The sequence below is a fragment of the Brachyhypopomus gauderio genome, chromosome 1, assembly GCF_052324685.1.
Source record: "Brachyhypopomus gauderio isolate BG-103 chromosome 1, BGAUD_0.2, whole genome shotgun sequence".
NCBI lineage: Eukaryota > Metazoa > Chordata > Actinopteri > Gymnotiformes > Hypopomidae > Brachyhypopomus > Brachyhypopomus gauderio.
Window position 1 is genome coordinate 7248084 of NC_135211.1, and position 26835 is coordinate 7274918.

Genomic DNA, 26835 nt, shown 5'->3' on the forward strand with positions numbered 1-26835 from the left:
TGTTCCTAATAAAGTGGCCGGTGAGTTTATTTTTAATAAAGGCTTAAAGTCACCAAAACCAAAACCTGCTCATTTGCTCATCTTCTCTGGTTGAGCCAGCTGTTAGACGCCTCATTCAGAATTATGGTCTGTCCATATGATAATCCACACACCCTAACCCTCTCGACTCTAACCACTATCTGTAACCTGTGATTTGTCTTGGCCCGCTGGCTATGCAAAATGTTTACCTAACCAAGCTTAATGCTGCTTTAGCAGTTTTAGTGAAGAAAGATCTGAAACTGATCTGACGCAAGACGTAGACCTGATGTCACTAAATTACTCTTGTCCGTACCTAGAACTTTTCATCTTACACAAACACAGCGAAACCAACCAGAAGCTCAATGAGTGCGATTAGCATAGTAGGAGTGCTTAGAATGAGCCTCCTGCTTACATAACCTCTGTTTAATGACAGTTAACTCACATCCTGGGCTCTAATTGTGTTTGGAAATACTTTCCGTGTAGGAGTGGGCTGTACTGAGCACTTTTATTCTCCAGTGAGTGATTGCTGTATGATCTCTAAACACACGGCAGCGGCCCCGCACAGCGGATGCTGCCTCTTAATCCACTCATTTCTCATTGCCTGTGATTACTGGAAAACTCTGCAGGCAGAGGTCCCTCTATTAAGAGCCAATACATCCCCCGAGACTTGAACATCACTGCTGAGGAATTTCCAAACAGCTTACAGAAACGGGACACTCACTCCTCTCTTGAAATTGGTCTCTTAATAAAAACCACAGAGGGCTGGATGACTGACATACAAGGCAGCGCTGGATATAATTGAAATACTGTATTTACCTGTAGGGTGAAAGGATGTAAATAAAAAGGCTAAAATGGCAATATGAGATTAGGCTGTCATAATGCTATTAAATTGTGATGAGGAAAATGGTTTATTAAGCGAATCTCCAGTAGAAGTATGTTTGTTTTAGTACTGACAGAATTAATAGACTGTCAGTACAAAATCATATGATGGTTTAACTTTAAAAGCAAAAACAAAATGATTTTTGTAAAGCATGTAAATGTGTCTAAAATGAATCAACGGCTACACACACACACAGAAACAGATTTACACATAGAAAAAAGGGAGAGTTACATTCCTCCCATCGTCACCACACCTCTGTCCACACTGAGTCAATGTCATTTACATTCTTGCGTCAACATGACTGCATGCCTCTCTGGGCTGTGTGTGTGTGTGTGTGTGTGTGTGTGTGTGTGTGTGTGTGTGTGTGTGTGTGTGTGTGTGTGTGTGTGTGTGTGTGTGTGTGTGTGTGTGTGAGTGAGAGAGAGAGAGAGAGTGAGAGAGAGAGAGAGAGAGAGAGAGAGAGGGAGAGAGAGAGAGATGAGAAGTGAACAGAAACCATAGCAAGGCTTCATCTTTGGTTAATTCAGCTCACTAACTTTCCTCCTGAGATGAATCTCATAAAAAAAGATCCTTGCATGGAGAATTTTTTCATGTATTTAGCTGATGCCACCTTAAACTCAAGTGATGGAATTACCGAAGTTTGGAAGAAAGACCACACATAAAACCTCATGCTTATTTCTCTGTAGTTTCATGCCCAAACTTCACGATTTTCTCTGAAAAGAATCCCACCTGATCTCCCTGTTAAATGTTTCCCTATTTAAATGGATATAGAAATCATTACATTTGAGGACATCTTTTGTTTCCTGATAACCTGTGTCTCAGGTCTTAGGGTAAGGGTTAACCTTGTATCCTCCATCATTGGCTTTATCGTTCCACTCTTCACCTCCGGCTGGTTGCCACCATCCCTGCTTCTCCCCACCGATCTTCTGGGCCAGTTCCTGACCATGGCTGCTCTTGCTACAATCACACCAGATATAAGATCACCAGATTAACTCCCCATGTTCCCTGCCTGTGTTTCCCCCTCTGGCTTCCTTCTTTATCTGAGCTTCTCCACTCTCTCCTTCAGGTCTACCAGCCTAGCGCCTTCTCTCTAACTACATCTATTCTGCCAGTCACCCATATATTTAACACTAAGACCATCAACTCCGTCCTGTGTCTCCAAGATGCTAATGTTAATCTCTCTGTTCTTCTCCACCCCTGCACCACTGTTTCTGCTTCTCAGACTGTCAAAATTGGTAATCTCACCCTCAAATGCCTCACCAGACATTCTTCTACGGTTCTAGCAGCTCCTGAGTCATGTCCACTTCCAACAACTGTGACAACCAAAGACTACCCCTCTCCATTCCGGACAGCAATGATGAGCGATGAGCTGTACTCATTTCAGCTTCGCCAAATGCTTCACACCATCTTGCAAGCTCCTGCATGTTTGCTTCCACTGTGGCAGGGACCACTCTCATCCTAGCTGTCCCCAGCACACCGACCAACCCCCACCCATGTTTGGGCCCAGCAGACTCTTCCGTTTTCTGTTGTTCTTCCAAACTTCTCCCTATGCATAGCCTCCTCCTTGCTCTGTACAATTTTACGGCAGGGCCCCAATGCACCAAACTCAAGCCTGGTCACATGGACACATCCCCAGTAGGCCATCTCCAACTCTCACTCTGTCAGAATCAGCACAGCATCCTTTACATCCAAACAAGACATCCCGGATCACATAATCCAACAACTCAGATGCCTGTTCTTTCAAGAACACCACAGTTACATCATGTCCCAGATAAAGGAAAAGCACACCAGCAGATGTCTCATACATGACCTTGCAGCCTTTGAGGCTGGCTTTTCCCACCTACAGAGACTGCCCTGAACCCTCCCCCTAATCCAAATGTTCCTCCCCTCCCATAATGACCTCTCTTACGTTCCCTGTGGAAGGTGTGGTCTGTACTCGCAAAATGGTAGTAAGCAATAGTTTCACACAGTGAAAGTGAAATTATCAAGAGCATTTTAAATATTTGTTTATATAAACATTATTCATGGGAGCTCTATTCATATAATTAATTACAATTATAGCCTACCTGTAATTGTAAAAATCTGAAAAGTAGGAATCTGTTAGACTGATGCTCTAGTTGTAACTTTAGTATAGCTCAGTGACAAATATTGTAGGAGAGAGGAAGCAGTTACTCCATATGTGGCTATTTTGGATTGCAAGAAATCCATTCAAATTTACCGGTAATATGGAATTATAGTTCTCTGAACATGAGATCATAATTTGATCTCATCGTAATTTGATCTCATGTTCAGTACATAATTTAAATTCTAAGATCAAGCTGAGCATAAACTACATGAGAACACCCTTAAACGTAATGTCTTTGATTTAAACTAATAACTTCTCTTAAAGTAAACGTTTCCCTGTAAATAACAATAAACAGCTTAATGTTTGAACAGCAATTACATTGTGAATAAATTCAGCCTTAGAAGACAGAAAGAAAGAGGACTCCCATTCTCTGCCTTATGAGTCATGTGTCTTATGATTCAGAACATAACCGACTGCAGACAGAACAGACAATACCTTTAAAAAAATTTTTAATCAGTTGTTTCTGTAAAAGCTTTTCCTCGTACATCTGGGTTAAAGTCTAGTTTACTGTCTAGTGATTAAGACGCTCCAGGTGTTTGTGGCTTCTATGACTGTTTGTTGGGGTATTTTCTCAAACGTATTCCAGGGATTAAATCTCCGTTATGCTCTCCCAAAAGCCTGATAGGCTTGTTAAATATACAAGGCTGCACTTGCCTTCTATCCATTAAGCTTGCTACTTTAACATTTTTCTCTCTGTATATATGTATAAATACAATATGAACTATAGAACCGCATGTACAACCCATTCTGTAAGTCTTCAGTTTCCTGAAGGTCTGTATGTGTCTGAAGTGAATCTGTTTGTGAAGCATTGCACATGTCAAAGTAAAAACGTCTTGTGCAATGTTCTTTAAAAAGCACGAACATTACCACCAAGCTCAGCAATAACAAGACCAGGTAATAATGTCAGTCATGAAGAAACAGATCAAGCACATAGTGCAGGATGTAGCTTAAGATATAGCTGGTCAGTGAAACCAAACATTTACCAACAAAAAGTCAGAATACTTGAGAACCATAAAATCTAATGTTATTTTCAAGCCAACTCAGTCACTTAACCTAAACGTCACTTAACATACATACTGAAGATAAGACTGGAGGTAAAAACAAAAACAAGAAAAAAGTGCAAAAGCACGAATTATTGCTGGGTTACATACACAAGAACATATTGAGTCTCTTGTCTGTGTTTGCCTCACAGAATTCAGTATTTGCAGCTGTCATGAAACATAACTTTTTTTTTTAAGTGGTGGTGGGCCTATGTAATTTGCCCTGTACACCCTGTATAACACTCAAATCAATATTATATTCTGCACTTCCCAAAATCATAAGAAAAACCCACAAAAAAATGTGTGGACTGGTCTGGGGCCCGTGCCGTGTCCTCAGTCTATGCGCTGGTCTGGGCCTGTGTGCTGGTCTCAGTGTCAGGACTGTTTTGGGTCTGTTTGCAGTATAGAGGCAGCCTTGTTCTCTCTCTCTTCCTGTTCGTTACTGGTCCCCATTCTTATGAAAGTCACTCTTGCACTTGCCTCACACTATTAGCTATGAACTTACATTTACATTTTTGGGCATTTAGCAGACTCTCTTATCCAGAGCAACATACAAAGTGCTTTGCCATCTGTTCACAGAATTCACCCTACATAGTAGTGTAGATGGGTTACAATTCAAGATACCCTTGAACCAGACTACAACTAATCTACATGAATCGATGCCATTACCTAGTATAGCAGATAAACGTAGCTCAAACTTAAACAACAGGAATTAAAAGCAATACCTGGAAGTGCAAATAAACATAGACACAAATAAACACACAATGTAAAGAACAAGGACAATGAATGCTATCTGTGGTGTTAGTGGTGATTTAAGTTCTCAACAGGTCGGTCTTCAGGCTATGTTTGAAAGTTTTGAAAGTAGCAAAGCACTTTTTGCAACAAAAAAGAAAGCAATTTTAGCTAAACAGAAATTGGTCAAACTTCTTGTTCCTCCTCCAAAAACTAGCATTCCATCATTTTTGCCTTTAAACTGCATATGAACAATGACATGCTGAATAATGATACACTGAAATAACTTCACTGGCCTCCAATTAGCTTTAAGCCAAAATAGAGACAGACAATCGATAACAATCGGTCTATACTGATTAAAATGTTTGTGACGTGACACATGGCTGAAGCGTGACTGGCTGGTATTTCTGGGACAACGTCTGCACAAGCTTTTCTGGTCGCCAGACCGCCAACTTCTTTTTAATCTCACAGCATCATTATCAAAACATTATTCTCATAAACACACACGCACAAGTCCTGAAACGTAGTGACAGATTGCTGCATTCTCTGGAATATACGTAATTGTATTACATGTGATGACAGAGTCTAATTATGTAACTTCTAAAGAGCTATTGATTCTGTTATCTGACAGCTGTATATACTCAAAAAAGCACACAGACATAAACATGACTTTGGTATGGTTTAACATTAAAGGACCAGTAAGTAAGATTCTTCTTCATGTTATGAAAGGGCCACTATACTGCCACCTAGTGGTCTGGATATTTCAGAGATTCTGTATTAAATATACTCACTGGCCACTTTATTAGGTACACCTTGCTAGTACCGGGTTGGACCCCCTTTTGCATTCAGAACTGCCGTAATTGCTTGTGGCATAGATTCAACAAGGTACTGGAAACATTCCTCAGAGAGTCTGGTCCATATTGACATGATAGCATCACATAGTTGCTGCAGATTTGTTGGCTGAACATCCATGATGTGAATCCCAGTTCCACCACATCCCAAAGGTGCTCTATTGGACTGAGATCTGGTGACTGTGGAGGCCATTCGAGTACAGTGAACTCATTGTCGTGTTCAAGAGTCCAGTTTGAGATGACTCGCGCTTTATGACATGGCGCATTATCCTGCTGGAAGTAGCCATCAGAAGATGGATACACTGTGGTCATAAAGGGATGGACATGGTCAGCAACAATACTCAGGTAGGCTGTGGTATAGACACAATGCTCAATTGGTACTAATGGGGCCAAAGTGTGCCAGGAAAATATCCCTCACATCATTGCACCACCAGCCAGGGGTGGGTTTCCCGAAACGTTCATAGCGCTAAGTAGTTCTTAACCTCGTACGTTTCATACAAGGTTACGAAGTACTTAGCGCTACGAACGTTTCGGGAAACCCACCCCTGAACTGTTGATACAAGGCAGGATGGATCCATGCTTTCATGTTGTTGATGCCAAATTCTGACCCTACCATCTGAATGTCACAACAGAAATAGAGACTCATCAGACCAGGCAATGTTTTTTCCAATCTTCCATTGTGCAATTTTGGTGAGCCTGTGCGAATTGTAGTCAGTTTCCTGTTCTTAGCTAACAGGAGTGACACCCGGTGTGGTCTTCTGCTGTTGTAGCCCATCCGCCTTAAGGTTCGACATGTTGTGCATTCAAAGATGCTCTTCTGCATGCCTCGGTTGTATCGACTGGTTATTTGAGCTACTGTTGCTGTTCTATCAGCTCGAACCAGTCTGGCCATTCTCATCTGACCTCTGGCATCAACAAGGCATTTGCTCCCACAAAACTGCCACTCACTGGATCTATTCTCTTTTTCGGACCATTCTCTGTAAATCCTAGAGATGGCTGTGTGGGAAAATCCCAGGAAATCAGTAGCTTCTGAAATACTCAGACCAGCCTTGCACAGTCTTGCACCAACAACCATGCCAAGTTCAAAGTCACTTAAATCACCTTTCTTCCCCATTCCCTGCAGCAGATCGTCTTGGCCATGTCTACATGCCTAAATGCATCGAGTTGCTGTCATGTGATTGGCTGATTTAACATTTGCATTAATGAGCAGTTGTACAGGAGTACCTAATAAAGTGGCCGGTGAGTGTGTATTTAAAAAATGACCACCTCTGTGTGGGAAACTCACTTTAAAGATCACAAACTAGTTAATTTTAAGAGCAATTTAATTCTTCATCTCATGTAAGCTGCATATAACAGAAAAATAATCACTTTTCCAAATGATGTTTGCTATTTTCTGATGGTAAAATGACGTATTGCTCCTTTAATGCCCATATGTCCTTATTTGACACATGGGTGCCTTACTTAAATCGCTAACAAAAACATCTATTTCTATATCACGAAATATCATAAAAGAAAAAAACATTTAAACACTGTCAAGATATACTACCTAAATGCTCAAAATAAAATAATCACTTATGTTTATTGGAGCAAAAATATTTACAAGTAATTGCCATGTGAATCACGAGTTCTAGGACTCCTAGTTTAATAATATTATGAATGAGATGCCTAGATTAATCTAGATGCCTAGATTAATTTCAAGATTTCAGTGAGATTAATCTAGATTTAAAAAAATTATCTATGCCCACCCCTAATTACAACATAGCATTTCTATGCTAGTTAACAATTTTAGTGCACAATGGCCAAAGAAGCTTGACTCTGATTAAAGTCATGGTCTTATCGCTGGGTCTCTAGCTGATATTTTTATTGGCTTTCTGTGGATGAGGAAACAGCATTGTGACGTGAGTATTCTTTAAACACAAAATGGTTGGCAGACTGTAATTGGCTCACAATCAGGAACCTGTTCACCTTTTCCTGACAAAGGCCAAAGCCACACTAACAGAGCAGATAGATAAATAGAGAGAGAGAGAGAGAGAGAGAGAGAGAGAGAGAGAGATGAGAAGTGAACAGATACCATAGCAAGGCTTCATCTTTGGTTAATTCAGCTCACTAACTTTCCTCCTGAGATGAATCTCATAAAAAAAGATCCTTGCATGGCAAATGCACTGCCTATACCACCAACTATCAATTAGGTTGGGGCAGAAATCTGCTCAGTTGTGCTTCTCGCAAATTTCCACCACCATTAAAACAGCAACAGGCAGGTCTATTCCTGCTACGGGATATATTATCAGCTCCAGTTTATTTTTGATCTTCCATGACTTATTTTTAAGAGCCTTGTAAGGAAATGAAAATGGAAACATCACTGACTCCCTCTCTCTTCATTTTATATATATCACACACACACACACACACACACACACACACACACACACACACACACACACGATGGAAACCGATGATAATTAACCAATTTATGTCTATGCCAACTATTTAGTTAAATGTAGAATAGAAAGTATAAATTAAGTAAAAAGTATTGTTACTTTGTGTAAAGCATCGTAACTTTAGACTATTCTCATAAAAATTTGCAAAGGCAGTGACACCACGATTGCTCATGGTTTCCACATTCCCACCTTCTTCCCAGGAAAGGAAAAGATTCTGAGGAGAGGCACGGTGACGCAATTTATGCTGAACATGCCTTTGTTTTAAGGCGCGCACTCCAAGGCCTGTGCATGTCCTCTGTATGTTTAGAGGGAGTTGCCAAATGTACCACAGTTGTGTGATTCATGAGATTCCAGCAGTGTTCTGTGCAGTACGGCACAATTTTCAAACTCAGCTGCTCACAGACAAGTTGATGGAAATCAAAACAGTGCTGCCATGTTTATCATTTAAATCAGGGGTGCCCACAGTTTTGAGCGGGGGGGGGGGGGGGGTGGCGAACGTAATTTGTTGAGTGGATTGCAAATTGGCTACCGTGAATGTCAGTCAAAATACAACCGTCAGTGCAAATGTGCGATTCATCTACTACTATTTTATGTGACGCGATCTACGCACATTCCTTCGCGATCGACCGACACTTCCTTCGCGATCGACCGGTCGATCGCGATCGACGTAATGAGCACCCCTGATTTAAATCATCACGATTTTTAGGACATTTCTTCTAACTTTTTCTAGTTCTTTGTAGCTAACTTTGAAAGACTAAGTAATAAAGAGCCATACTTGTGAAGAAAAGGAAAGAAGAAATGTCTGTTCACAGTGATAACACTTCTTGTGAGACATGTCAGGTAAATATGTATACCATGTGAAAAGTACCTTTAAATCATGGTGCAGATTCTATGCTCTTTAAACTATGGAGCAGATTCTACACCCTTTAAATTATGGAGCATATTCTACACCCTTTAAATTCTGGAGCAGATTCTACACCCTTTAAAACTAATGGGAAAATTCAAACTCTTTAAATATAGATCACCTATATATATATATTTTTTTTTTTACTATGGAGAAGGTGCACATTTTCTAATTATGGAGCAGATTCTACAGCCGTTAAATTATGGAGCAGATTCTACACCCTTTAAACTATGGAGCAGATTCTACACCCTTTAAACTATGGAGCAGATTCTACACCCTTTAAAGTATGGAGCAGATTCTACACCCTTTAAATTATGGAGCAGATTCTACACTTTTTAAAACTAATGAGCAGATTCTACACCCTTTAAATTATGGAGCAGATTCTACACCCTTTAAATTATGGAGCAGATTCTACGCTCTTTAAACTATGGAGCAGATTCTACGCTCTTTAAACTATGGAGCAGATTCTACACCCTTTGAATTATGGAGCAGATTCTACACTTTTTAAATTATGGAGCATATTCTACACCCTTTAAATTATGGAGCAGATTCTACACCCTTTAAATTATGGAGCAGATTCTACACCCTTTAAAACTAATGGGAAAATTCAAACTCTTTAAATATAGATCACCTATATATATATATATATATTTTTTTTTACTATGGAGAAGGTGCACATTTTCTAATTATGGAGCAGATTCTACACCCTTTAAAGTATGGAGCAGATTATACAGCCGTTAAATTATGGAGCAGATTCTACACCCTTTAAAGTATGGAGCAGATTCTACACCCTTTAAATTATGGAGCATATTCTACACCCTTTAAATTATGGAGCATATTCTACACCCTTTAAATTATGGAGCAGATTCTACACCCTTTAAATTATGGAGTAGATTCTACACCCTTTAAATTATGGAGCAGATTCTACACCCTTTAAATTATGGAGCAGATTCTACACCCTTTAAAACTAATGGGAAAATTCAAACTCTTTAAATATAGATCACCTATATATATATATATATATTTTTTTTTTTTACTATGGAGAAGGTGCACATTTTCTAATTATGGAGCAGATTCTACACCCTTTAAAGTATGGAGCAGATTATACAGCCGTTAAATTATGGAGCAGATTCTACACCCTTTAAATTATGGAGCAGATTCTACACCCTTTAAACTATGGAGCAGATTCTACACCCTTTAAATTATGGAGCAGATTCTACACCCTTTAAATTATGGAGCAGATTCTACACTTTTTAAAACTAATGAGCAGATTCTACACCCTTTAAATTATGGAGCAGATTCTACACCCTATAAAGTATGGAGCAGATTCTACACCCTATAAAGTATGGAGCAGATTCTACACCCTTTAAAGTATGGAGCAGATTCTACACCCTTTAAATTATGGAGCATATTCTACACCCTTTAAATTATGGAGCATATTCTACACCCTTTAAATTATGGAGCAGATTCTACACCCTTTAAATTATGGAGTAGATTCTACACCCTTTAAATTATGGAGCAGATTCTACACCCTTTAAAACTAATGGGAAAATTCAAACTCTTTAAATATAGATCACCTATATATATATATATTTTTTTTTTACTATGGAGAAGGTGCACATTTTCTAATTACGGAGCAGATTCTATGTCACATCTTAAAGCAATTACGGCAGGGAATTGCAACATGAAATACACAAATGATATGACTTTTCATTGTGATGGATGAAAAATGTGCCACTGAAAAACAAAATGCTTGTTACATTTCTCTGTCCTCTCCTGACCACTTTCCTGAAAAACTAAGTTTTTTTTTCCCAAGAATTAAATGTTCAATTCATGTCCAAAGTGAATGTGAACAACACTATTACATTGCATTTGTGTGTGGGACTTTTGCAGAGGTGTCAATTCCAGGTTCAGAAAGTAAAAGTCCTCACCAGGATTTTGCTCAAGCTTGCTAGATTTTCTGATTAGTGCGATCCAGGTAAAATGAGTGGAATCAACACAATCCAGGAAGCCTGAGCAAAATCCTGGTGAGGACTTTTACTTTCTGAACCTGGAATTGACACCTCTGGACTTTTGAGATGTAAAAACACGAGAGCTTGCAAGATTAAATGTCGGTCTTGTCTTGAATAGTGATAAAGGACACTTCCTCTGCCCTGAATGTCCATACTGAATTACCTGATGATAACAAGTCACGTCCATCTCACGCCGCGGCTCTGCAGAATGCCTTTGCTTTTTGGCTTACTGTGTTTCGATGGTACTATTCTAAAAAATACTTACATTGTTTATCAAACTCATGATTGATTTAAGATCTGGAATGGAATCCGGTCTATGTATACAACTCTTTTGTGAGTGAGTCTTGCTCCTGCAAGATATGCTACTGTAATGCAGGTGTGTTTTGAGAGAGTTTTCAAACAAGTGAGTGTACATGACGTATAACCCAGCATAACTTCAGGTGACAGTTCAGAAGCTCTGAAGACCAGATGCATAGTAACAGTATTTGTCAGCATGGGGATAACACATGTCTGTAAGTTCCATCCCTTGGCACTCACTGAAAAGAGCATGTCAGAGTTGCAGGGAACAGTTAAAGAGGACATCGTTCCTGCCACTAGGGTGAACATTGATGGAGTTGCTCCCAATTAACAAGTAATGGCTACTATACATGTAATTGAGTAAAATATAATGTGTTAATATTATCCAGAATTAATTTGGATATACACAACAGATCAAAATCCAGTCAAGCCACTGCAATTTCTGTGGTACTTTAGGATTTAGCAAAACATGTAAATAATGCATAACTATTAAATATGCTCTGTTTTTAAGATAATAGTAAAACAAATCACCAAAGTCATTCACAAACATTAAAATGCAGTCCAGTTCAGGGAAAATCTCCCTGGGAACCCACAATGCTTTGCAAATACCAGACAGACTTACATGGTTCCTATTTATCAGAAAGAACACACGCCATTTAATAGAAAATTAACTTTCAAGGTGAATAAAAAAGAGAACATGCCTTAAAGCAGAATGTTTGTATGAAATCACAACTTCTTGCTCCTGGCAAGCAAGAATAGAAAGAGAGAAGATGGAGAGATGTAACCGTTAAGCGTTTGCCTCTAGTCAGATCTCAACCAGATCTGTGTTATGTGTGTACACTGTTCTCTGTAACATCTGGTTAGAGTTAGTAGGCTTCTCAAAACCCCACTGAAGCCTCTTACAGTACACTGTGAGGTCAGCAGACCTGGTCAGAACCCGGCAGGCAATTAATCAGCTGGGGCTCCAGACTCAGATTAACATGCTTTAAGAGCCTCCCGACAAAGGTTACCCAAGTTAAGGGAGAGAGAGGGCGAGGGAGAGTGAGACAGAGGGAGAGAGGGAGAGAGAGAGAGAGAGAAAGAGAGAAAGAGAGAGAGATCTGGTGTCCGTTCTCCCAGTCCTGCAGCACATAGCCCTGTGTGTATGTAATCTTTAGCGCCGCTTGCCAGAACCCAGAAAGGAAGTGATTACATCCAGCTACAATGCATCTTACAACAATGGATTAACAAGCAGAAAATTAAAACCTGCTGTACTTCTAATGAATGTCATCTCCACAGGGCCCCAGCTTTGATAACATGTAGGGTGAATTGCATTTTCTTCAAAAGGGTGATAAGTAGGAGTTCTGTGCCATGTTGTCTTTTGTGTTTCAGTAGCCTCATTTCACCTTGACATTGTAAAGTTCTACAATGACTCACTGCAGAAGCACAGATTACTGTTCAGGGCGTAATGGTGGGTCATTGTTAGTTATGAATCAGCAATGGCCTTACATTCGGATATGCACCACTGAGACATTATATGTGGTTCATTCCTATTCCAAGCTCCATACTTCATGACCCAATACAATGCAATAAAGTTTCATTAAATAGATTAACTGTATGTTTTGGAAGTGTTATATTACAAGAAGCAGAGAAAACAACAAAACACTTTTATGTAATAAAAAAAAAAAACAACAACAACAATGGAACGGAACATGCCTGTCTCAGCTTGATCTCAGCTCTGGATGTACAGGCGTACTGATGTACAGGCGTAACAGAAACAGACTTCACAGGCAGCAAGTCCACACAAACCGGACGAGTAATCTGAAGGTCTTGGAGTTCTGTGCTGCCCTGACACATCAGTCATAGATGCACTGATTTATGCTTTTCCAAGTCCTGTTGCGTTTATCTTTCCCTCATGTAAAGCCTTCACTTCATCTCACACAGCTCCTAAAGTGACCTCGGAGAAAATCTTATTTACAATGGCCGTCACTGCTTCCTGACACAGTGCATGATGGAGACCAGTCTTCTCTCACTGACTGCCAAACCAAACACAGCCCACGGCTTATATAATGTGATCACAATTAGAATGCATCCACCAAGGCCTGCAGACAGAGTCTTATGACGCAGAAGCCCGAGATGAAGGAATCACGGAGAGAGCAGTGTGTGTGTGCGGGCAGTGGGAACAGGATCGCAACTGGTTTGGAGGCAGTGGGGATAACAAATGACCAGATCAGCAGACACTGTCGAAGGAATTAATGTGTCGTGCAACATTCCCTGTGCATTGACTTTCTTAGAAGAACTGTATGTGATATTCAATTGCATCAAGAAATGTATTTTTGTGTATCTACAGCCTATACCTGCAGCCTATAAAAAGGTTTTTTCTTTCCTAGACAAGCACTTGTCTGCCATGGTTGAGCTGGTCCCTGAGCTCAAAGGAGATGTTCACATACACACACCAACACCAACACACACACACACACACAACACCCCTCCCTCGCTCACAATCACTAAGTTATTGACACACCGTCATCACCTGCACCTGTCCCTTGTTTTTGCCCTTTGCTTTCTATCACTGTTTAAACCCACAGGTCCAGTGCATCAAAGCTGCACACTGTTTGGAGCTGTACTGTTGGCAACGCTGCCGGAGCCGCCCTGACTTAGCGGACGTCCCCGTCATGTTGGCATCGTTATTGTTTGTAGCATCTACAGTGCGTTTCAGAGTCTGATATCTAGCACACACTGTCCTTTGTTCCAAGGTGTTTTCAAGTGAACTCTCCCCTCTGTCCCAATGCCAGTGACCCTCACCCAGTGTCGGTGTTGTACTCAGCTCAAGAGATATGCAGTACTGGTGTTCCTATGGAGTAGGAGTAGGGTTGGAGGATATCTTAATGTGTGCAGCCAGTCAGTAAACTCATCAGCAACATGGCAGTAACGCAACCAAACCTCCGGAACTACAACACCCAGAATCCCACAGTTCGATTAGCCCGATCCTCCTCCCCTTGATATTAAACACACCCGTTACTCATCGCTCTGTCTGCTATGTATAGGTTGATTTCATTATTTGAAATCATGAAATGACTACATGATTTCTGGATTGTATGCTGGTTTGTCTTTTGTTTCTGGATTACTTATTTGCGTTCTTTGCCTTACGTGGATTATGTTATTGTGTTTTTGGTCTTGGACTGCTTCTCGACTTTGTTTTTTGGATCGTGATTTGGCTGAGTAATTCCCTCTCTGGTTTGACACTCCTGCTTTTACTATGAGTACGAATAAACCTGTTCCTTTATGTCTGCAAGCGTGTGATCATTCTGCTGTCAAAGGCCTCACAGGCATGCTCTAATCCCTGACTCTAGTTCAAACTACACCAACCAAAACCGGCTTAAACATTTAAAAGTAATTCGGTCCACAACCATAGCAGAAATTAGGATAAACTTGAAATGAAATTGCATTATAGTATCACATTTCATGAAAACTTTTTAAGAATCATTGCTCACTATTTCCAACAGCAGTGTACTATTTCTTAGACTATTTTTAACAGTTCACTTTATTTCACACAGTGGTGTGCTATTTCTCACAGTGTTGAGCTATTTATAATAGTGGTGTGTTACTTCTAACAGTAACAGTGGTATTTCCAGCAGTAGTGTTAGATACACCATTACTACCAGCGGTGCTATTTCTAACCGTCATGTACTAATATTGCTGCACTATTCCTATCAGTGGTGTGCTACGTCTAACGGCGTTAGATTATGTTTCACAACGGCGTGCTGTTTCTAACAATGGTGTGGTGTTTTTACATTTCTATCTCTGTCTCGGCGAACTTTTATTAGTGTTACGATGTGACATTCGCCCTCCGCTGACCTTTCTCTTTCCTGCTCCAGCAGGTTGGTGAATTCGTCGCTTTTCCTCATGAACTCGCCGTGGTTCCGCTTCTCGTCGTCCAGGCGGTGGAGGGTCTGTTTGTGTGCCTGTTCTACAAGCAGCAGTTGCTCCAGCATCCGCCTGTACGTCTCTCTCTGCTTCTCCACCAGCTTGTCCAGCTAATGTACACGTGCACGACACACACACACACACAAACGATATCTCAATGAGGAGATTGGGTCGTGCAAGACCGTCACGATATTTATCGCGACAAAGTTCTGTGAAGGGAAACGTGTTCTTTTCATGAGTACTTCCAAAAGGACAGAAACGAAATCTCAAAAGGTGACCTATACACTTGACTAAAATCTTTACACTCCAAATTGTGTAAAACACTTTAACAAACAGCGTAACTTAAACAAGTTACTGTGAATAAATAAATAAAAACATTGCTTACGACATTTTTCATCTACATCTACAAATGTTCTAGATGTTTCCTTAATCCCTGACCTCCGCCATGGGCTTCTCATATATGTCGTCCTGCCAGCCACGTCCCTTGCCTTGTATGGCGTCTCTCTGCAGGGCCTGAAGCACTTTCTCGGGGGTGACGAAGCCATACTGGGCCTCCAGGAGAGCCAGGTTTATCTTATCTGCCTTCAGCACCGTGATCACCTCATCCCTTGCCTATAACAAAGGAAAGGCAAATATGCAGAAGTATTTTAATCAGTTATATTAACAATACTAATGCGCCACACCCCCACTTCCCAATACTAGAATCCTGGCCACAAATATGCTCTCCCCCCGTTGTGAAATTTTGTCTCTCAAGACATACTTTGTTAAGAGTCTGTGGGAGAGAAACCTATGAAGTGAATTAAGACTGCCTGGCTTGCCATATGACTATATAGCCCTCTCTGGCCTTTAACATTTTAAAGGGCGCCTCTCAGAGCTCCATCACAGATACTGCCCCGCTTCAAGCCCCCATTCCCCGTCCCCCATTATCTCATCTACCCAGACATTCAATCAGTGGGAAACAAATTCGGATTCTAAAATACCTCCATTTGTTTTACAGACAAACTGATATGGCATGAGACCTGAAAAAGACTCCATGGAGAAGACTCATGGAGTCATGGTGAAAAGAGTCATGGTCATCTTGAAGAGTCATGGTGTAAAGGGAGTCATCTTGAAGAGTCATGTAATCTTTCATGGAGAACACAAGATCGTGGTGAAAAATGTCACGGAGAAAGGAGTTATGGAGGAAACGGTGTCATGGAGCAAACGGTGTCATGAAGGAAACTGTCATGGAGCAAACAACGTCATGGAAGAAAGGTGGTCATGGAGGAACATGAGTTCTGCTGATCTCAGAAGCCCTGGTACATTCGGTAGCTTGAATTGTATTCTGTTGGAAAATTCAATCTGCAGGTTTTGCTTTAGAAATTCACATACTGAGGCTGCGATTCTGCTCAGACTCCATTCACTGATTCAGTGACGCTGCTCTCACCTGAAGCTCCCCTTCCAGCATGCTGAGGAGGAAGAGGAGGTCGTCGTGAGAGAGGTCTCTGCCTTTCCCGGACACTCCCGTCCTGTCCCTCTGTCTGCTGCTCTTATTGTTGTTCTGAACCGAGTCTGGGTCATCTGGGGGTTTGCCGTCACGCCCTCGGCTCGTGTCCCGCTTTGTGGGTAATGGCTCCTCGAGTTCATTCTGCTGCCGTGACCGAACGCGCGTCTGTGATGGCTTCACTTCGGCAACGTTCTCCTGACTGTTGCTTCGGGAATGCATGGCTATTCACCTGCACGAAAACAACAAAAATGGTCTATGTGTCCATATGTGTGTGTGTGTATGATCCACAATCAGCAAATATTATGTAGGTGTTTTAATAATTTCCTTATACAATTTTGAAGTTTGAATGCACAGACCACACAATCTTTATGTGATTTATACAGCACCAGCATGAAACAGGCTTAGCAGAATGACGGGTAATGAATAATCCTACATTGGGCTGTTCAGGCCTATCAAAGAATGCTTCTTTAACTAACACATGTACAGTATTATGCAATCATAAGAATGAGGTCATACACCCAACCTTCACTTGATCATTACCCTTACCTCCACAAAATGTGAATGTACACACACACACACTTAGACAAACACATGACACAACTGGATGAGTAATTCATGAGGTCATTGGTGGAGGCATGACTGCAGTTGCAGATCTGGTATGAATAATATGCTCTTGAGCCTCTGTCAAAATTGTCAAATACAGCACACAAACGCACGCAACGTATTTTTACACAACATGGCAACGTTGCCTGAAACTATACTGATGAAAAATGTATTTATTCAATATGATTAGAACTCCAGCAAAAAATAAACTTGACCTACAAACAATTTAGCCACAGAAAGAATAAAAATGAACCCTAACACTAACTACAGAGTTCTTGAAAATACATTGAAAGCTGTTCTTAAATAAAACTGCCTAAAGACAATTCTCATATTTTTATTACAGTTTTCTAGAGTTCTAGAATAAAATAGTAAAGATTAACAAATTAATTTTCAGTCTTATTAGTAATAGTGAGGAATGAGCCCCTTGGCCCCCTAGTGGGTACTTTGAGTATAACATGTCGGGCTCCTGCACTTTTGATTTATGTGAATTGCAATCAGAGCCGAGCTCCAGTACTAGAATCTGACAGATATGCAAGTTATGTCTTGGTGGAATCCATTTAAGTGTGCATTGTGGTAACAGACAGCTAGACATCCACCCCTTCATGTTCATGTCATCGCCCATGTTCCAATGTCCTCTCATCGCTCATGTTCCAATGACATTTTTCACCACTGCACATTTAAAAGTTTCCAAGTACTGCCACATCCTGCTTCTCCCTCAAACATATAATAATGTTTAATGTTGTTGAAAATTAGTTCATGAGCCCTCAAATCATAGGAATTAATATATAGAAATATGTCATTGTTTTTTTTTTTCCTGCTGAAAAAAGTGAAATCTGACTTCAAAGTACTCTGCCCGGGTAGTGTAGTTGCATAGCCAGATAAGCTTGTCATCACAGAGCTAGACAAGTCAAACATGTCTTAACACAGCAATAGGTCTATTTCATGTGAATGGAATTTCAGGTGAATGCAATGTTAAATAGGCAAATTGTATAATTATGAGATGTGCTGTTTACTGGCTGTTCTAAATGCATTTTAAATTCAGACTTTCAACTAGAAATAGTTCAAGAGATGACAAGTAAAAAAAAGTGACTGACAAGCACAGAATAGCCTACTGTAGGGTTAGGATTGGACTCTCCAAATGTAGTTGAATCAAGCCATGACCACACAGATATAGCAAAAACTAGTTGTAACCATGTTTTCATGATTTAGTTCTTACACAGACACCTTCATCTCCAGCGTTGTAGTTTTACACTCTTACCTCTGGCTCTGAAGAAAAGCAAAGCAGGTGCTGTCACCAAAACCAACATTTAATCATAAAATTAATAAGTACCTAACAGTGAATGATTCGAGTGTAATGGACTGAAAAAGCAGATTCCTTTCCTTACATATATAATGTATTTAAGAAAGACAAACCTTATGATTGTAAAAGATAAAATGCATTCATGTTTTGCCTAAGTACACTGAAATGTAAATGTAACAACCTCCCTTTGATAAATAAAAATTAACAAACATGCATCTAAAAAAATACACACACACACACACACACACACACACACACACACACACACACACACACACTCCGTATCATTCTTGATAATTGACCACAGGCAAGAAGCGATCAGTAACTTCAAACCTCTTCTGAACTCCAAGAGGCTGTTAGAGATTTGTTATAGAGTTCAACAATATGAAACATTTTGCTCAGAAGTGCCTCATTTGCATTACATCAATTCACTTCTCACCGAGGCGCCCCGAGAGTGATGATTCAGGAGGGGAAAACCTGCTGTGTGCTTTCATTCTTTGACAATTAGCACATTTTATTTGATGCCTGTAAGCTTGGCAACAGAGCACAAGGAAACATACCAAAACACAAATGATTACTCTCCATATAAGGAAACAACCATGTGAAGAAACGATCTCACTGTAATGCCATTGCATGATCTAATAAGAAAAATTATTAAAGACTGCTTTGGCAGGATTTTTACCAAGAGCTTAGAGAAATAGGTATGTTGCTACACACACACACACACACACACACACACACACACACACACACACACATATGTTTAGGCCATTCATCTGCCCTGTGATGAAACACGAATGGAACTTCAGTAACAGGGTAAGACGCTGATACTTGTTTACCTTATTTAGCCAATAAACAGAAAAACAAAAAATTACTTATTCTATAAATTAAATTGAATACTGTTTCCTTGTTTTCAGTTTTCATCATTAACATATCACAAATTATATGGCTGGAACTTTTAAAAGGTTGACTAATGAGAACATTACCAAAGTCTAAGATAAACATAAACATCTAAGTCCAAAGCTTGTGGTATAAAAGTCTCAAGCAATCATTAAACAGACAAGACTCCATTACTCCAAAACTAGGATTTGCCAAGAGTTGCTGACACCCTTAAACCTGTGAAGTGGTGAAGATGAACCTTTAAAATGCACAAAGGAGTTACGGGTCTGATGTTTAAGGAACATTCTGTGACATATGTGACTTATTTTGTTGTTTGTTTGTTCTGAAACAAAAATCTTCAACAAAGACCTATTTTGATACATATATAAATCTGTCTGAGCCTGTCATGCTATCATGAAAGCTACATTATTTACAGTGATGAGCTGCATTAATAAATAAAATTTTTTAATCAAAAATTAAAGGTGACCATATCACATAACATCACAACACATATTTTCTTTTTCAATAGATGTATCCTGGTGCATTTGGAGTTTAATCCTGATTGTGTTAGGTCTATATTTTCCTAGGAATTTCTATAATATTCAATAATTTATTGACTATATATATGACAACCCTACTTATATGCCAAGCTAAAGTATAGGATTTTTTTAGGAATTTTAAGAAATTCATGAATTTTTCCATATGCTACAGCATTAAATATTCAATAATTCAATAATAACATATAATGTTATCACATATTGCATTTAATCATATTAAATGCATGCTTAGAACAAAAGAGTCCAGGTTTGACATTGCAAGCCTACACAATAAGTCACAAACAAATGGAGCTTTGTGGTAAAACAAATTGGCAATAAAAGTTTAGAAAGCAGTGGTGTATCCACAATATCAGTAACCATACAACATAGCAGCCTTACTCAGCAGTACAACTAACCCTAACCATAACACTAAAGCTCTCGGGTGAACTCTATGATTACACAAATTCTGTTTTTCGTAAGGTTTTCTAATAGATGGAGACAACAGTGTAGCCTTTGGGAAGTAGAGCAGTGCTGCTTTTGCAGTGTATCTCAGTGCAGTGCTGCTTTTGCAGTGTATCTCAGTGCAGTGCATCTCAATGCAGTGCTGATACTGATTCTGTTCTGTCCTTTTGTGCCACATGGAAATGGCAGGCAGGTACAGAGGTAATGTTTGACCATATTTGACTTCAGATGCACAGATTTTACAAGACCAGCACTAAAATGACCAACCCTAAAAAAACACATTTTTTAAAACTTTCCTCTCACAGGAAAAGAAGGCAAACACAAGGAGGTGAAAGGTGAGAGTGCAGGTGTGTTTTACTGGAACATCCCTCTTCCTCTCTCTCTCTCTCTCTCTCTCTCTCTCTCTCATACACCCCTACACACATCCACGCTGTTGTGCGGACACCTCTCCCTTCCTTTTCTTTCTTTCCTGTCTTCACTCTGTGTTCTATCTCTGTTTTTTCTCACTTTCCTCTGTTTTTCCTTATCACTCTTCCCGTTTGTGCTGCGTCTTACCTAAGGATCATGGAATGTATCATTTAACTACGGCATGAACACCGTGTGTGTGTGTGTGTGTGTGTGTGTGTGTGTGTGTGTGTGTGTGTGTGTGTGTGTGTGTGTAAAAGCACATGCATTATTTCTTGAGTTTGTAGTTTAAGTATGAATCATCAGGTAATAACTCTTCCAGTCACTGTAGGTCACAGCATAGTCACGCTAAAGGGACAAAAAGCCACAGCACTGCGAGAACAAGATGTTCATACCACAATGATCAGCACTGAAACGGCCATAGTTTTAGTGTAAAAGAAGGAAGAAAGAAGACAATATAATTCAAATTTATAATTGAAAATGTCTTTATTCAAGCCACATGTCACTTTTATTATTGGCCATTTCTGTAATTGCGGTAAAAAACATTAACTGTAACCCGAGATCTTCTATAACACTATGAGCACAAAATAGTATTTTTTAAATATTATTTTAAAGATTAGCTCTGATGCATGTGGGGTGAATAATTGACACCCAGACCTGTTCCGTACACTGCATCTGAATATTATTTCTTTGAGGGTGGTTGTTTTTTTGTTTGTTTTTCGAAGCCTCTGGAATTATCCAGATCTTTGCATTGACTCCCAAAATGTAACTGTCTGCATCCAGAGTCTTTTGAGTTGAACACATTTGACCAGAGAAGGTAATGTCATTTGTAATGGAAGGATGGTATCATTTGTACTGGAGTAGAGATGAGCCTTCACCTGTCCTTATAGCCATTACAGGAGCCCTCAATCTTTTAAATGTCTGATAACTTTAACTTGAGTCACTTTCCTTGCATCTTGAATATTTTAAACAGAAGTGTAAATGCATGCAAATCAACACAGGTCTCCCAACCACTTGGAGGTGCCCTGAGTCAGTTTAACCAGATAAAATACAAATTAACATGTATCAAATTAACTTGTAACTTTATTTTTAATTGAAATGTTTTATTTTATGGGCATGCACCAATAGACATATACATACAAGCCACAGCACACAATGGCAATGTCACGGTGAGGGAGCCGGGTCGCCACCAGAGGGCGCGCATCCCGGCCAGCAGCCGATCCCAGCACACACCCCCACGCACGCAACCACTCCCACAGTCGCAATCACCATCATACTGAGCATTCTTGTTTACTTTGCTCTTCTTAAGCCCGCAGGTCGTCTGGTCCAGTGCTGCACATTGCCGCTACATGAGTGTCTCTGGTTTCTGCGTGTCAGTCACTGCGTTCCCTGCCTGCGTGCGCGCTACGAGCCTTACTTTGCAACACTTGCAGTGTCTGCGTTACAAGCCTTACTAGTGTGCGCTACGAGCTTTACCTTGCATCACTTATAGTGTGTGCGCTAAGAGCTTTACCTTGCATCACTTGCTGTGTGCGCTAAGAGCTTTACTGGTTTGGTTGCCATGGACAATAAACATCCTACTGTTCAACCCCCGTCTCCGGCTGCCTCTGTCCCGACGCCTCCGGCGTCACAGACAAACAGACAGAATTCACACACTAATCACACACCAGTGGCCAATTAATTGCTATTTACTCAATACCACCGCTCTTATTAAAGATCTTTATATGCTTACACATTTACCAGCCCTGGCTATTGAGCATGAACAAACAAATGGAGCTGAAAATGTTAGGAAATAAACTAAACACCCCAAAGGTCTGTAAAACAACCTACAGCATTATTGATGTCTTGAGGCAGTCAATGCAGACATGACTTCTCTTCGTTTGTCTGGACTTTCTTTTCATCGGTCGGGGCTTACTACTGATCAGCACTGTACTTTATCACTCCACTGAAACATCTCACACCGTCCTTCAGAACTTGACATTCTGCACATTCCTACACAGCTGCATGCGTGACTGCTGTGATGTGCAGAAACTCATCACAACACACATTCACATGAGCACACCGGAGCAACACTGGGAAGATCCTAAATGTACAAATGTTCTAATCTTCATCATATCTTGACATAAAACTTAATTGACAGCCTGAGTGAATATTACCACTTTATTAACGATATGTTTTTAATAAACACTTAGTGGAGGTCACCTATTTAAATGCATGAACGCTGTCATCAAAGTGATGCAGCCCCTCTTTACCAGAAGATGCATTCTTGCCAAGTGAAAGCAATAAAAAGCGTGGGCTTTTCCATTGCGGTATCCAGAGGTGGGTTGTTTTCAAACACTGGGGAAATCACTATGGAGATAGGTAGGTTGTCACAGCAGCATTTTGGCCAGTGGTGGTCTTGCATTTCCAGTGGGCTGAAGAACAGCTCGTTCCTCTGAGTGAGAGAAACCGAGAGAAACCGAGGCCCTGGCAGAGTGCATGATTGGCCATTCATCAAACTGCAAAATCCCACTGTCTTTTTACATCCTCAATACACTCATTTTGCAATCTTTTGTAGACGTTCAAGACAAAACATTCTCCACAGCAGACTCTCAATTCATAGTCAAATCCAGCAATGAGCCAAGTCTAAAAACAAACCCTTTGATAAATGTACAGGTCTGTGCAGCAGACTTCAGAGCAGACTTATTTTCTTCACCTTCATTCTAAACGAGAGCAGGGACCATCTGGGCAATGGCAGATGGAATGACAGACTGCTGATAGGAGGGATGAGAAAGTCCTCCACTCAGGACAGACCCACTGCACACAGTCTTGGCCCCTACCCCACAGTCCTCCTTCTAATATGTTTACATCTTGGTCTTAGGTCTCAAACAGAACTTTTATTATGTGTGGTAACTACAATAATGATAATTGTGATAATTGTGATAATAGTGTGATAATTTAATGCACACTAACAGCGTAGGCTTCATATATCATCTTAATATATGATAAATGACATCGCATATATCATGTCATGAGAGTTTTGTTTTATTGAACAGAATTTCGAACTTTAACAAACCTTTATGGCATAGTGCATAAAGCCCATATGTCAGTGGTGACACTGAAGGGGCTTTACATTTAGAGGTTCAGTTTGGTTTAAATGTAAGCTGGGAGCAGGGGCAAGGACAGCATGCCAGACCCTGCTGTAAAGCTGCCTGGATTTGTTGTGGGCTTAATTCAGCGAAACACAGATGAATTGAGGTGCCCATGCGAAGACCTGTGAGAAGAGGTCGTGATGTTGTGGTTGCTGGAATGGAGATTGGCATAGGATATTTTCACATCTTATTCTGTGGTTATGTACAATACAGCTTGTAAGTTTAATATGGAAAGTAGAAACTGACTTGACTCCTGTTTTTTTTACTCTTAACTACAACTGCATCTGCTTTTAGTCTGACACAAACACATGTAAGATTTACTTATAATAAAACAAAGAAATATAAAAAAAACGAACTAAATAAAAATACAATTTTGCACAGGTCTATTTTGTGAACATCTGAAATAGTTTTCTGTGATTCTGAACTACTTTTCTGTGGCACCTTGGCTTATATTATGCTTAGTATTATATTGGGCCTGGATGTACCCGCTCATGTCTTGACCTTTCTCTTTGTGATATCTGTACAGCCATCTTTACTCCAGGTTTTCATTTCAGGGAGACTGAAACGCTGCTTCTGTCAGACCAGGCAACTTGTTCTGAACCAGGTGCAGAGCATTTCATGGGAGGCAGACAAATACAACACACAAAGCTGAGATTAATATTCCAAGGAACAGGCATAGGTCACAAATACCAGAGGTCAACAGGTAGCCAAGCAATCAAAACAAGTCCAAACTTATAATAACTAGACAAAGCAGGGATCAAAGCTTGGCAAGAGAACACAGACGTAGAAATTGCTTGGAAATACAAACTATAAGCAGCGGCCAGACTTCAGAACTGAACTACGCTATTGGGATAGCTTCAATGGACTGTCACTAATCACGTAACGAGGAACAGGTGATAACTATGGGGTGACAGACTAGGGGCCAAGGGGCAGGTGTGCAATGTTCCATTGATCCTCACTTCTGGTGGTTAAAGGTGGTGCCCTCCTGAGCTGGTGATAGGGGGACTATTGTGCAGAGGTTGGGTAAGTTGTGGTCTCCCTGCCTTTAGCATTTTGCCTCCCATGGCACTGAATGGCATATGATTTTGTTTATGCTCCTGTTTCACTTTGCCTCCTCCCTGTCTCATGCTTTGAATATCATCACCCTTCAGTATTTGTACCTGCAAATGGGTTCTCCCAGTCTAACTGTGCATATCTACCTCTTGGTTTCCTGTCTTATTTGATGGACGTCTAAGCCGTTTCTTTATGTGTCACTTTGCTTTTGTTTCTCTGTGGTTCAGTTCATAGTCTGTGTTCTCATTAATCAATTTTGTTTATTAGTTATCCAGCTCCTCATGGTCTCTAATTAAAAATGGAGATTGCCCTAAATAAACATCACCCACCTCAGCACATTCTCCCTCTCCTTCTATTACAGGGTATTGTGAGACAAGAAATAAATGAATATCAAGGAGGAATGCCTGTTGGTGTTATGTGGATCATTGCAGAGTGCAAATATGCATTTAGAATGCAAATATGACTGCATACACAGATATAACACACAAACATGGGGACTGAAATGTTTTTTTGTTTTGTTTTGTTATTAGATATTTCAAACGGAGGTTCTCAGACAAAACATATGAAGCTTACTGACACAAAATATTTTTTTACATAGTAACAGAGAACTCATAAAAGAGCTGGTGGACAGGGGAGTCTTACTGATGACTCCAATATGCCCTACTTTCTTATTATTGCTAGTATATACAAGGACTATGGAATGGACTATCCAAGACTTAACACTAGATGGCAACAGCAAGCCAATTTTGAGCAAAATGTGACTGTTTTTGTGTGCATTTCCAGTCCTGAAAATGAATGAAAGCAAGTTAGGAAAACAGGGATTATGTAGCTAATGATACTTGGTATCTTTTTCTATCCCTGAGTTAATCATTCAAACAATTTATTTCCTTTTCAAGTTAGCAATTTTCTATGATAATTTTTCAACATGTTAAAAATTTTTCTTTTAGATTTACCCTTTCTGGGTATTAAAAATATTACAAATATTACAAATAACTTTTTTGCTGAAGATTGGATGGCACATCTCTTGTCACATCTATCATCATACCTAGTGAACTAATTCTAAATTGAAAAATATCTCGATGTAAATGAACTTAGCTGTGTGTCGTGGACAGTTTTACTACTGTGGATTAGCATTAAGAATACCAATGTAGCTGAAATGTTTGCTTTGCTCTGTCAGTCTGTTTTTTATGACTTACTGAGCATTTAATCAAAATGTTAGAAGTCAATAAACATTTTGTACAGAGGTCCTTTGGCAGCTGTACAAGCAAAGTGCTTCTGAATTAGTAGGAAGAACCGGTTTGAATATAAAAAAGACACACCATTGTTCACCTTAGAAATTCCAAATAAATAATTAGTTCATTTTGATTCTAAAGATCTAGAAATTAAAGATCAATTAGGGATCTTACTAACCAGATCAATTAGGGGTCAGATCGGTTAGGGAACTGGTCTTTTGACTGGAGGTTTGTAGGTGTGATTCCCAGGCCCTAGGTCATGACTGAAGTGCCCTTGAGCAAGGCACTTTTTCCCAACAGATCACCAGGCATCGAGCTAGGGCTGCCCACCGCTCTGGGCACACGTGCACCACAGCACCCTAGTGATCACTAGTGTGTGTGTGTGTGTGTGTGTGTGTGTGTCCTCAGTGCACAAATTACTAAATGTGGAGGACTAATTGGGGTGCAAATCACAATTGGCAATATGGCAACTCCAGTATATATTTTGGATCCATGGCATGGACACAAGCCAGTTTGCCGAGCCTAGAAATAGCTTATCCACACAA

The 26835-nt window shown here is 40.1% G+C and overlaps 1 protein-coding gene across 1 annotated transcript in view; it reads right to left on the reverse strand.

Moving 5' to 3' along the window:
• Positions 1-26835, reverse strand: part of filip1l (filamin A interacting protein 1-like) — a 54113-nt gene that overhangs the window by 18182 nt on the left and 9096 nt on the right. Inside the window, exons 2-4 of the mRNA XM_076972585.1 lie at positions 16630-16918; positions 15642-15815; positions 15135-15313 (exon numbers count right to left, since the gene is read on the reverse strand). Coding sequence (XP_076828700.1) covers positions 15135-15313; positions 15642-15815; positions 16630-16908 — 632 coding nt within the window. The 5' untranslated portion in view covers positions 16909-16918. The remainder of the gene's footprint in view (positions 1-15134; positions 15314-15641; positions 15816-16629; positions 16919-26835) is intronic.